This window comes from Odocoileus virginianus, chromosome 5, assembly GCF_023699985.2.
Source record: "Odocoileus virginianus isolate 20LAN1187 ecotype Illinois chromosome 5, Ovbor_1.2, whole genome shotgun sequence".
NCBI lineage: Eukaryota > Metazoa > Chordata > Mammalia > Artiodactyla > Cervidae > Odocoileus > Odocoileus virginianus.
In genome coordinates, this window is record NC_069678.1 from 61,925,345 (window position 1) to 61,937,426 (window position 12,082).

At 45.9% G+C, this 12,082-nt stretch overlaps 1 protein-coding gene across 5 annotated transcripts in view; it reads left to right on the forward strand.

Annotated features, from left to right (window-relative positions):
- The window catches only part of JAK1 (Janus kinase 1), a 243,824-nt gene that overhangs the window by 205,373 nt on the left and 26,369 nt on the right, over positions 1–12,082 (forward strand). For all 5 annotated transcript variants that reach the window (XM_070468032.1, XM_070468029.1, XM_070468028.1 and 2 more), the window contains 5 exons: positions 859–1,201; positions 2,995–3,177; positions 7,190–7,347; positions 9,216–9,339; positions 11,556–11,742. In XM_070468032.1, coding sequence (XP_070324133.1) covers positions 859–1,201; positions 2,995–3,177; positions 7,190–7,347; positions 9,216–9,339; positions 11,556–11,742 — 995 coding nt within the window. The remainder of the gene's footprint in view (positions 1–858; positions 1,202–2,994; positions 3,178–7,189; positions 7,348–9,215; positions 9,340–11,555; positions 11,743–12,082) is intronic.

Here is a 12,082-nt window from a genome sequence, read left to right on the forward strand (position 1 = left end):
AAGTTACAGTATTTGTTGGGGACAGATTTCAAGCTCCACAGTTTTCCGCTGTTGTGAAACTATCAGTGCGGCAGGGATTCCCCTGTGCTGGGTGCTTTCTCAGGCTGTCTTCCCCACTTGTTTGACCGCCAGCAGACTTGCTTTTTTTTTCTTGGGTGTTCATACCCCTCTTAAAGCTGGGTCTTGTTCTCACACTGTATCCATTTGCTGTGATTCTGTTAGTCATAGATACTCTCTCTCTCATTAACACCTGAATGATTAATCTTTCACTTTATCTGTTGATCCATTTAATATATCTAGGACATTTGCACACAGCAAACACTGGGTCTTTTGTATTTGACTAGCTTTTATGTGTTTTTCCTATTTCTTATAAAGGCAACCTGTGATCTTTATAGAAAAGCTGTCAAATAGATATGCAAGTAGAACGTGTGAAGCATCTGTTGTCACTCTTGACACCTTCCAGGTGGCTTTCTAACTGCTAAGGTTCTGGCTGAACCTTAGCAACAGTGTGTTCATGTGAACACAGTGTACGTGGGAAGGAACAGTGACGTTCGCAAACAAAAACAGATAAGTCCATTTTGCTGCCTGCCTTTGTGACCCAGAAAATCTGATGATTCCTGTAGGAATTTCCATTTCAGTAAAATCTATGGACCAGGTACTTGTCTCTTTTCTTTCAGTCCCTGTTCACCTCCATCTCCCTATGATTATCATCCTGAGTTTTACTCCAAGACCTGTGGGAGTAGAACCTTTCTCATTTGGCAACACAGAGAAGGAAGGGTCACAGGCTTGCGTTTGTTTCTGAGCTATTTTGCAAACCTATGCATAAAAAAGAGATTTTTTTTTAAAACTTTCTTTTAGCTACAAGCGGTATATTCCAGAAACATTGAATAAGTCCATCAGACAGAGGAACCTTCTCACCAGGATGCGAATAAATAATGTTTTCAAGGATTTCCTAAAGGAGTTTAACAACAAGACCATTTGCGACAGCAGCGTGTCCACGCACGACCTGAAGGTGAAATACCTGGCTACCTTGGAAACTTTGACAAAACATTATGGTGCTGAAATATTTGAGACTTCCATGCTACTGATTTCATCAGAAAATGAGATGAATCGGTTCCATCCAAATGATAGTGGAAATGTTCTCTGCTATGAAGTGATGGTGACTGGAAATCTTGGAATCCAGTGGAGACAGAAACCACATGTAAGTGCCGATAGGTGGCTGGTCAGAACATCCTATGTTGCATGGTGCGTTCTGTGTATTCTGATGATATTATCTCTTTGCCTGTTCGTCACCCCGTCGTGTTTCATGGGCTAGAGACAGTGTATCATTCATCTTTTATTGTGTCCATGTAGCAGTAGATCTAAATAAATATTTATTGAGTTCTGTAGGGAAATAGAGAAATGTAGCATATATAATATGTAATAATATAGTAATAGCAGACATTTACCAAGTGTTTATCATATACCAAGTACTTTTCTAAGCAATTTACATGGATTAACTCATTTGTTCCTTAAAACAAATTTATGAGAGATACTACCATTTTCCATACTTTATAGATGAACACAAAGAGGTACAGAGAAGCTAAGAAATTTACCCAAGGTCATAACTAACTGATTAGTGATTGTGCCAAGAATTGAATTTAGGTCTTTGGCTCCATGAAATAGGGTAGTTTTTCTTGCAATTTGGAGCTTCTTTTTGAAGTATTTATTGAATGAAGCAATAGACCAGATTGGTTTAAAAGCATGGGTTTTAAGGCTAAATAGACCTGGTTCACGGAGAAGGCAATGGCACCCCACTCCAGTACCCTTGCCTGGAAAATCCCATGGATGGAGGACCCTGGTAGGCTGCAGTCCATGGGGTCGCGAGGAGTCAGACACGACTGAGCGACTTCACTTTCACTTTTATGCATTGGAGAAGGAAATGGCAACCCACTCCAGTGTTCTTGCCTGGAGAATCCCAGGGATGGGGTCACACAGAGTCGAACACGACTGAAGTGACTTAGCAGACTTAGCAGCAGACCTGGTTCAAATCCTGTCTCCACTGTTTATATTTACATGGCCTTTGGAGGGTTACTTCATATACATCAGCTACATATTCATTATTCATCTATAAAAAGGTAACACTTACTGTACTACCTCATAGTGTTGTTGAGAAAACTGCCATTTAGCATAGAGCTTATATAATAATAAATGGTGTATAATAAATGTTCAATAAATAATTATAGCTGCTATCATCATCATTATTATTATTTTAAATAATACTATTGACGTAAAGGTGAAATTTACTTTCTACTCCTGTTTTATTCTCATGCTAAAATAATGCCAAACACTTACCAAGCACTTTCTGTGTAGTGTGGGTACTGTGTTATTAAGAACCTACCTTCTGCTCTAAGAACCCTGTGAAGACATAAGATCTCTGTTTTATGGGTGGGTAAATGGAGGCTCAAAGAGATGACCTAACTAGTTAAGTAACTGGCAAGAGTCAGGGTCTTATCCAGATCTCTGGTCTCCAACACTCTGCTACACAAAATATGTAAGCTTGTGCAGACATGTATGACTCCCCAAGTTATCTAAGCATGAGATTCATACCTGCTCTTAAAAATTCCAACTTGATTATGGCTGTCTAGTCAAGACAATCAGTGGTAGATTCTAAAAGGAGAAAGCCCATGCTCAACTGGGGGGACCTGGTTATAGATGTATGTCTAGTGGGCACTTATTTCCATTCCTGAATCTGCCTCGTACATTATAGATTATGTAAAGAGTTTAGTCAGCGTGTCCATTAAGGTCTTTTCCAGGGGTAGGGTCCTAAGAATCCCTGGTGGGGCCTGAATAAGCCCATGGGTGCTGACTCTCCCAGTTCCTCCATCAGTCCATGCACTCTGGCTTTCTCCTGCTTGGCTGCAAGGCCCTATGTTGTTTTGCCAGGAGAAAATGAGAAATGCCAATAGAAAATGAGAAAGCTGGCTTCACTCTGTCACTTATGCATTTTATCAGATTGTTCCTGTTGAAAAGGAAAAAAAACTGAAACGGAAAAAACTGGAAAATAAACACAAGAAGGATGAGGAAAAAAACAAAATCCGAGAAGAGTGGAACAATTTTTCTTACTTCCCTGAGATCACTCACATTGTAATCAAGGAGTCTGTGGTCAGCATTAATAAGCAGGACAACAGAAAAATGGTAAGTTTCCTCCAGAAGTGATTTGGCCTGGGTTTGCTGCTGGGAGGGGACTTTGCTGAGGACAGTTATGCAGCACGTGCTCTTGGCAGGGTTCCTGTCTCCGAGAGAAAATCTCGTGATCATCTTATTTAAGCCAAGAAGTCCCTGTTGCTGACATTGACATTATCAGTGTCTGTGTTTAAGTTACCTGGGTAGGTTCTAGTGCCTTTCTTTGTTCTTCAAATGAAGACAGGATTTATTATCCTCCCAAAGATATTTCAGCATCAATATTCAGTTCACAAAAATTAGTGGATTTGAAAAAAAATGTGGTGAGTGAGGGTCAGCATTTTCTCCCAAGGTCTCCTGCACGGCCCCTCTGCTGAGTTGGGTGGGTCACCGGGATGAGGTTGGTGGGAAGCCCCGCTTTGCACTTGAGTAGACTGTTGGGCCAGTGGATGTGGCCACAGTGACAGTGCTCTTCATGGTGTCAGGCACACCCAAGTGACTCTCAGGCAGAGGAAGGAGTATTCAACTTCACTTCCTCTTTTCTGGTATCACTTGAGGACAGGATCTAGACAGGCAGGCCAGTTTGGCAGGGGAAGTGGGAGCCCAGCCAAAACAAACATGTTTGTGTCAGGGAGGTCACTGCCGACTGCTCGTGGAAAGAACAGGATGGTGAGACACGGTGCTCCATGCAGTGGAGGTAGTCACCTAGGGAAGTACCATGTTTTGCCTAAAATAGGCAAATTTTACTGTGTCAAAATCCTAACACTCAGTGCTGGGAAAGAATCTGGTGATGCAGTTTAGGACAAGTGGCCATCCTTTTATATCTAGAGTAATTAGTCTTTTGGGTATACCTTTTGGGAAAGCAGTTTGATTTGTTATTGTTTAGTCGCTTAGTCATGTCCAGCTCTTCACAACCCCGTGGACTGCAGCACGTCATGCTTCTCTGCTCTTTACCATCTCCCAGAGTTTGCTCAGACTCATGTCCACTGAGTCGATGCCATCCAACCATCTCATCAACCTTCTCCTCCTGCCCTTAGTCTTTTCCCAGAATCAGAGTCTTTTCCAGTGAGTCAGCTCTTCTCATCAGGTGGCCAAAGTATTGGAGCTTCAGCATCAGTCCTTCCAGTGAATATTCAGGGTTGATTTTCTTTAGGATTGACTAGTTTGATCTCCTCGCTCTCCAAGATAACATGTATTAAAAGGCTTGAAAATATCTACATATCCCTCCATTCAGGAAATGAGGAGTCTTTTAGAAACAGTGAGATGCAGGCAGTGGTCGATGAATGAGAATGTTTATCCCAAGCAGTATTTACAGTGTCAAAAATGCTGAAACTAACCTGCCTATATGATTATAGGAAAACGAGAACATAAAATACAACTCCTCTGAGTATTAGAATATTATTTAAACAAATAACTGAATTTTTAAAAATCTGGAAGAATACTTCATAAATGGAAAAAAGCAGAATATGAAACTTAATGGAACCAATTTTGTAAAAAGTTTAAAGCATGCACATGCTCTTAGGAAAATAATCATATATTAGCAACTATTTGTTTATGATGATATTATGAGTGATTTTAACTTTTAATTCTCCCCATCCTCCCCTTTTAAAAATAAAGATACATTGATTGCCTAAGAAAACTGTTGTAAAAATGTGATGGAAGAGCCCAGATAGATGTTAGTGGAGACGTGGAAAATGGCAAGAGGGAGAAAACAGAAATAAATGCTGTTTATTCAGCATATTTGGAGAAGGAAATGGCAACCCACTGCAGTATTCTTGCCTGGAAAATCCCAGGGACAGAAGAACCTGGTGGGCTGCCGTCTCGGGGGTTGCACAGAGTCGGGCATGACTGAAGTGACTTAGCAGCAGCAGTCAGCATGTTATAGATATTAAGCCATATTGTCAGGATTTTGACTCCACCTCCAGTGGGGAATCTTGAGACTTCGGGAGAGCTATAGAAACTTTCAGAGGGTCAGCTCCAACCTATACTCATTTGGGCCCCAAGGTGTCCTCTCCCCCAGGGACCCCGTAGTGAGGGAGAGCTTGGCACATCTGTGGTCTGGCTGTTCAACATGGCCAAACCCCGGAGACGTGGCCGAGAAGAAGGAACAGCAGCCAGTGGATGCAGGCTTTGAGAGCCTTCCCTGTCCTGTCCTAGCTGACAGAGTCAAGGGCAGCAACCAGATGGTGCACCCGTCATCTAGGCCAGGTCTCACCCTGGCCACCCAGGCTGGCCGCTCTGTGCCAAGCTACCGTGCTTGTGGGGCCGGGGGAGGCAAGAAAAAACCCGTACTTGATCTCCTCGTTACTTTTTCATTTACAAATACGAAGCCTGCTATGAACCAGGTACTTTTTGTCATAAAGGCTTTGCAAATACCAACTCTTTTCATTTTCTTATTGACTATATGAGGTGGGTATTTTATTATTCTCATTTTAGGAAGGAGGAATCTGAGGCACAAAAAAAGCTAAATAACTCAGCCAAGGTCATACAACTGTGACATTAAATCATTTGAAATTGCTGATATTTGATAATTTTTGACAAAAAATGATGATTACATATGCTTAAATGTACATAGAGACCCTGAGATTTGAACTCAGATAAACTGGCTCCTGAAGCTGGTGGGTCAACCCTGTGTGATGCTTTTTCTTATTTATCTCATTCCCCGATCCCTTCCCAGCTGTGGGATTTCCAAGCTGTGTTTTGATTGCCGCTTTCAGGAAAGCATGATACTACCGTGTTATCAAATCATATCTTGATTTATCTCTTCTGTCTGCATCTTCTTGACATCTCCCATTTCTATTCAGACTTCTGCTTTCAGAGAACTTAAGCACTTACATGGTTTCATTTGTATGTGATTGGGTGAAGGGCTACCCAAGCCAGACTGTCTTGCATTTGCTCTTTGGGGCTCTGCAGGGAGATGCTGGGTCACACCTGAAAGGAAGCACACTTAGCACACCTGGATCACTATCCCTGTGGTAGTCCTGCCCCCTCTTGGCCTCCTTGGCTCACAACCCCAAAGCACCTTTCCATTGGCATCATAGCTAATTCTCATTATAAGCCCTTTGCCTCCATTCTACTGGTTGCTTATATTCCTCTCTCCCCTACCCCTTCATTGGTCTCATCTCTGCCACCAGCCTTTTCTTTCTCCATTGTTATGGAAAGAGTGTTACACTCAAGTGTCATTTTGCCCTTAAGGCTCCAGTGTGTGTTAATGTTAGGATTTTTGTGAGGCAAAGCTCTAAATCATGGCTTTACATACCTTCCTTCATCAGATGTTCCTGGTTGACCCCACAATTCCACTCAAATAAATGCTCATCTCTGCTCAGGGTTATAAGATTAAGACAAAAACCTCCCCTGTCTTCACCTCCGAGCATTTTTCTTCCTTCCATGAAAACTCCCTCCCTCCTCCTCTTCTCTTTTTGCCTTTGCCTCTCCCACTGTGAGTAAGACTGTGCCTCCTCCAGACCCTCAGAGGTCCCTGGATTTAATCTCACAACCACATCATTGTGTCTGGGACCATTCCTGAACTAAAATCCAGAGTTTCACCTTCTGAACCAGCTCTGGATGGGATGAAACACCTGTGCCTCTTTCTTTTTCTATAAGCAGGAATAATGTGTAGTGCCAGGACCAGGGTACCACCTGCACACTCTCTGCTCTTCCCGCCTCCACTCTTTCATGTCGTTGCCACCTTGAATCAGCCTTGCTCTTCCACCTGGTCCTAGGGGGCAGCTTCTCCGTGGTCTCATGTCTCCCGCACAGCTGCCTGTCCCCTGCTCCCCCCACGTACACTAGTCCTCATCCGAAGAAGGTTTGAGGTAATAGAAGAAAGAGTGTGGCGAACGGTCAGAACCATTTATAAATTCAAGGGTGCAGTTACTGTCAACAAAGGGAGCTTCGCTATGGGCTCATGCATCCTCCATTGTGTTAAACATGAATATCTTCTCACTGTGTACCTGCCCAGAGAGTCAGCTGCTGCTTGAGGTGGCCAGTGTGTGATGTACCCACGGGCATTTCTGCTCTCTTGCAGGAGCTGAAGCTCTCTTCCCACGAGGAGGCCTTGTCCTTCGTGTCCCTGGTGGACGGCTATTTCCGGCTCACGGCAGACGCCCATCACTACCTCTGCACCGATGTGGCTCCCCCACTGATCGTCCACAACATACAGAATGGCTGTCATGGTCCAATCTGGTTGGTTGGATAACTTTTCCAGTTACCTTTGGTGTGAAAAGAACAGAGAGATGAGGGGGAGCGTGGCCTCTCAGGCATGGGCATCATTGAGCATTAGGCTGAGTACTTCCTTGGTGCCCTTGACTGTCCCTGCTGTCCTGGCCAGGCCTTCCCGTCACCTCTTCTCCCTTATGTGGGTGTCCTCACAGTTGAACCCCTCACCTCTCCATAGCTGACCCAGAAGCACTGCATATCCTAACTCCTTGCTGTGCCAGACGCTCTGGGTGATTCGAGAAAGAGCACACAGATCTCAGCAGCACATGGTGTGGTGAGAAACGGGATCCTGAGTGGGCTCGTCCTGCGGTGCCAGGTGTGCAGTGAGGGTGAGCCCGCCTTGGTGCTGGAAGGGGCTCTGCTGGGTGTCTCGTCCCACCTGCATCTCAGACACGTCTGGTGATGGCGCCCCTAGTGCCTGACAAGGCAGCGAGCAGCTTGGAGCTCTGCAGCCTTGCTCACCTTTCTGACTTGAGTTGAGGTCTGCCTGCCTGTAAGTCCTGTCTACTCATCTGAGTTCTGCCGCTTGGAGCGGTAGCAATTCAACTTCCTCTTGTCCATGACTGTCCTTCAGGCAGAAGAACACAGCTGCTGTGTTTCTCCTGAGTCTCTTCCAGACCACAGTGTATCTGCGGAAGCACCTCTTCAGCCACCTTTCTCACGAAGCGGTCCCCACTTCTTCCCAATCCCGCTGCCTTGTGGACTGGCAGTTTGTCAGTGGTGTGGTCCCGGCGTGGAGAGGCTCCCACAGACACACGCGGAATTGCAGAGCAAGGGCTGAGCTTTATAATAAAGCATGGCCCTCAGATATCCCAGCTATAGCTAAGTGTCAGGGCTGTGGCACCTGCTTCTCCCCTTACACTGGAAAGCCCTCCCTCCCGAGTCCATTCAGCCACCACTTCCTTCAGGCTCACTCACATGTCGCCTTATTGGTGTCGTCTTCCCTGAGCTCCTTATATAACATGATGACCCCTCCTCCCTCTCTGTACCCCACGCTGCCTGCCTGACTCCTTCACTCGGCTTTGTTTGTCCCAGTGGTGTTTATGACCTTCTGCCACGTTAAGTTTATGTACTTTGGTTCTGTCTGCCTGCCCTCATCACCCAGTGACTGGAGCCCTCGGTGTCTTTCTAACACATGTTGACCTCACAGCCCCCTTGCCAGCACTCAGAGAGCAGGACTCACTGGATGTAGTAACTTCCTGTGCGGACTTACTTAGCAGCTGTTTGTTCACTGCCTTCTCTGTGTAGGGCTCATCCATCCTGGGGACACAGGAGTGTCGGACAGGCATGTTTTCTACTCAAGCTTTTCAGTTCTCGTTGATTTCTGTATTCAGTGTTTATTTCTCTGTTATTCACTTATCTATTGATAAGTGATATGATAAGCTGCTATGAGCCAGGCATGCTCTGGTTATTGTGGACACAGCAATGAACAGAACAGCCCCGAATTCCTGCTGTCCTGAGGCTCATGTTCTAGTTGTGCAGCCTAGGGAGGTGGTGGAGGGACCCCCACCACAGCAGCACGGCAGCTCCACGTCCCAGCCCTGGGGGGGCTCTTCTGGCTAGAGTGGAGACAGTGTGTGTGGGAAAGTCGGGGACGGGTGGGCTCAGGGGCAGTGGGCTGAGCCCCCTTCTCGACCTTGGAGACCTGCTCTGTTTTGAGGCTTCTCAGCACCTCAGGCTGCCTCATGTCTTACACAGGAGAGGACGTTAGGACCCAGGACAGGTAATACGAGGGGATATCAGACTTGAGGCAGCTGAGGGAAGTGGACGTCCCGTGGGTTTGGAGTGCTTCTGTTTGGTGTGAGCTCTCTCTCTCTGCCTCTCTCTCCTTCTAGCACAGAATATGCCATCAATAAGCTGCGGCAAGAAGGCAGTGAGGAGGGGATGTACGTGCTACGGTGGAGCTGCACCGACTTCGACAACATCCTCATGACTGTCACCTGCTTTGAAAAATCTGAGGTCAGCTGGGACACTGGCTCGGGACATATTCAGCCTCATCCAGGAGCTTCCGCAGCGAGGACCACCCTGCGGGTGGGAGTAGAAAGGCCGGGGCCTCTGAGGAACCCCTGCAGTTCCGACACGGGCCGTCTGCACTCCAGACGGAGCCCGCTTCCAGGCAGCCGACCCTTTTGTCCTTAAGACCCTTTGTTTCTTCCTTCAGGGGACCCATGGCAGGGTTCTCTGTGCTCTGGAAGGTGGAATGTGGCCAGAAAACTAGCTCACACAAAACACGCGGTGGCTTAGAGTGGTTTATTTTATACTCGGCGCCATCACAGACCCAGAGCTATGTCTGTCTGTGGCATTCACTGGTACAGACCTGCGCCAATAAGACCTATTGGAAATCTGTCTTAACATAGTTTTCCCCAGATGGTAGCTGCAGGCATTTTATAAGACAAATTGCTGTCCTGCATTTTAACAAGATTTCTGTTAGTGACTTGGGTGTGGTTGGAAGCTGGGAATGATGTGAGAGAAATCCTAAGATTTTGGTTCAGGTAGAAGCCGAATTCCTGACTTGGGCTTACTAAACCACAGTGCTTTGTAATTCATGTAATTTTTAAAAAAATACAAGGAATGGACTACTTTAAAAGAGAGAGTGTTACAGAATTAGTCCAGATAAATACACTAGTGTTGACTGGGTTCACCATGAGCTGGGAGAACTGAGGTGGAGAGGGGCCGGCCAGATGAAAGCCAGCCTGTGAATGCACTGCAGGCCTCAGACACGGAGGAAAAGTATAGGCCAGTCCCTGGGGCTGGACTGTCAGGAGTGGAGGGGGCAGTGGCGGAAGGAGCCCAGTGCTGCCAGAGTCCTGGGTGAAGCCTGGAGGGGCCACTGCTCGCCTGGGGTGCTCCTGGACACCACGGCCTGGGGGCTGATACAGGTGCAGTGGCTCAGCATCTGGCAGGCCTGTTGCCTTGGCAGGATTCCTTTCTTCTGCATTCACCCAGTCTTTGGAGGAACTTTTATGTTTTTACGAGGGGTGGGAGCATGAGACGGCCCAGCCGCCTTTGGAGGTGGAATTGATCTGTGCTGTACCGAGAATGTCAGTGATCCAGTCCCATGGTCTACCTGGTGTCAGGTTACCTGGGGAAAATAGGAATCAGACACAGGGTCACTCCTACTGCTTGCTTCAGCTAAGCTGACATTGTGCTGAGCACTTTACCTGTATACTCTTATTTAAGCCTTACTTTAGCCCTTTGAGACAGGTTGCATTATCACCATTGTACAGATGAAGAAACTGAGGCATCAAGGTGTTAAATATCTTGTCTTAGTTTACACCATAAGCAGATCTTTCTGGCCCTTATTTTAACCACGAAAATAGTGTTCTTTGTACAAAAATTCTCATGAAGGAAAGCTTCTGCTGTACTTCCTCTCTGGGGCACCATGCAACCCGGAAACGAGACCAGACAGCCGTCGCCCACCTCCCCACAGGTTCTTAGAAGAGCTGTTTGAGGGAGTTCCTGGATACATTTTGCTGTAGTACTTATTTCATATGTAATAATGTTTGCTAACCGCTATAAAGTGCTTGCTGTGCTATGCTTAGTCGTGTCTGACTCTTTGTGATCCCATAGACTGTAGCCAGCCATGCTCCTCTTGTCCATGGGGATTCTCCAGGCAAGAATACTGGAGTCAATTGCCATGCCCTCCTCCAGAAGATCTTCCCAACCCAGGTCTCCCGCATTGCAGGTGGATTCTTTACCTCTGAGCCACCAGGAAAGCCCCTATAAAGTGCTTGCTTTTCCACGTGCACCTTGCCATATAACCGTAGCCACAGTGCTGAGGTCAGTGTTTTCATGGAGTTCATTTTAAGTGCCAAAATAAAGTGATGCTCTTGTGGAAATCATGTCTCTGTGTGAGACTGTTTCCCTGGTGTTATTAATAACTCCCATTTATCAGCACCTTCTCCTGGATCTCCTTTATTAGATATTGTTTCTAATATTATTATTAGATAACATTATATATTATTAGATAATGTTTACCTTTATTATTCATTTACATATAATAAGCTTTTCATTTCTAAATAATTTTAGATTTACAGAAATGTTACAGAGATAGTATGGAGCTTCTGTTTGTCCTCCACCTGGCTTCTCCTGTTGTTAACATCATACATACCCAGGAGAGGTTTGCCTGACCCCTTTTAAAACAAATTCTTTCTGATCATGTTTCTAAATGGCAGGTGCTGGGTATCCAGAAACAGTTCAAGAACTTTCAGATCGAGGTGCAGAAGGGCCGCTACAGCCTGCATGGCTCGGACCGCAGCTTCCCGAGCCTTGGGGACCTCATGAGCCACCTAAAGAAGCAGATCCTGCGCACGGACAACATCAGCTTTGTGCTGAAGCGCTGCTGCCAGCCCAAGCCCCGAGGTCAGTCTCTCCAACCAGAGGCAGGCTGCATCCCCTCACCATGCTCCGAGACCCAGAAAAACCAAAAGATGCTGGGTGCTCTGAAGCAAATGGTCCTTCCACAACAAATTCTAGGTGTTTTTTATTGAGTTTTGTTACACGTCTGTCCCTGGTTCAGATCCTATTCCTCGGGTGTCAGCATTTTCTATAGAAAAGACATACACCTTTTCTCAGTGTCTCAGTTAAGCTGCAGAAAGAGGCATGTTTAGGATTAGTAAGCAAGAATTTTTTTTTCTTCCTTTTGATAAAATGTCCTGAGAGTTCCCCTGTCAGTGGTTTATCTGTCTGTCTGAAAAATGGT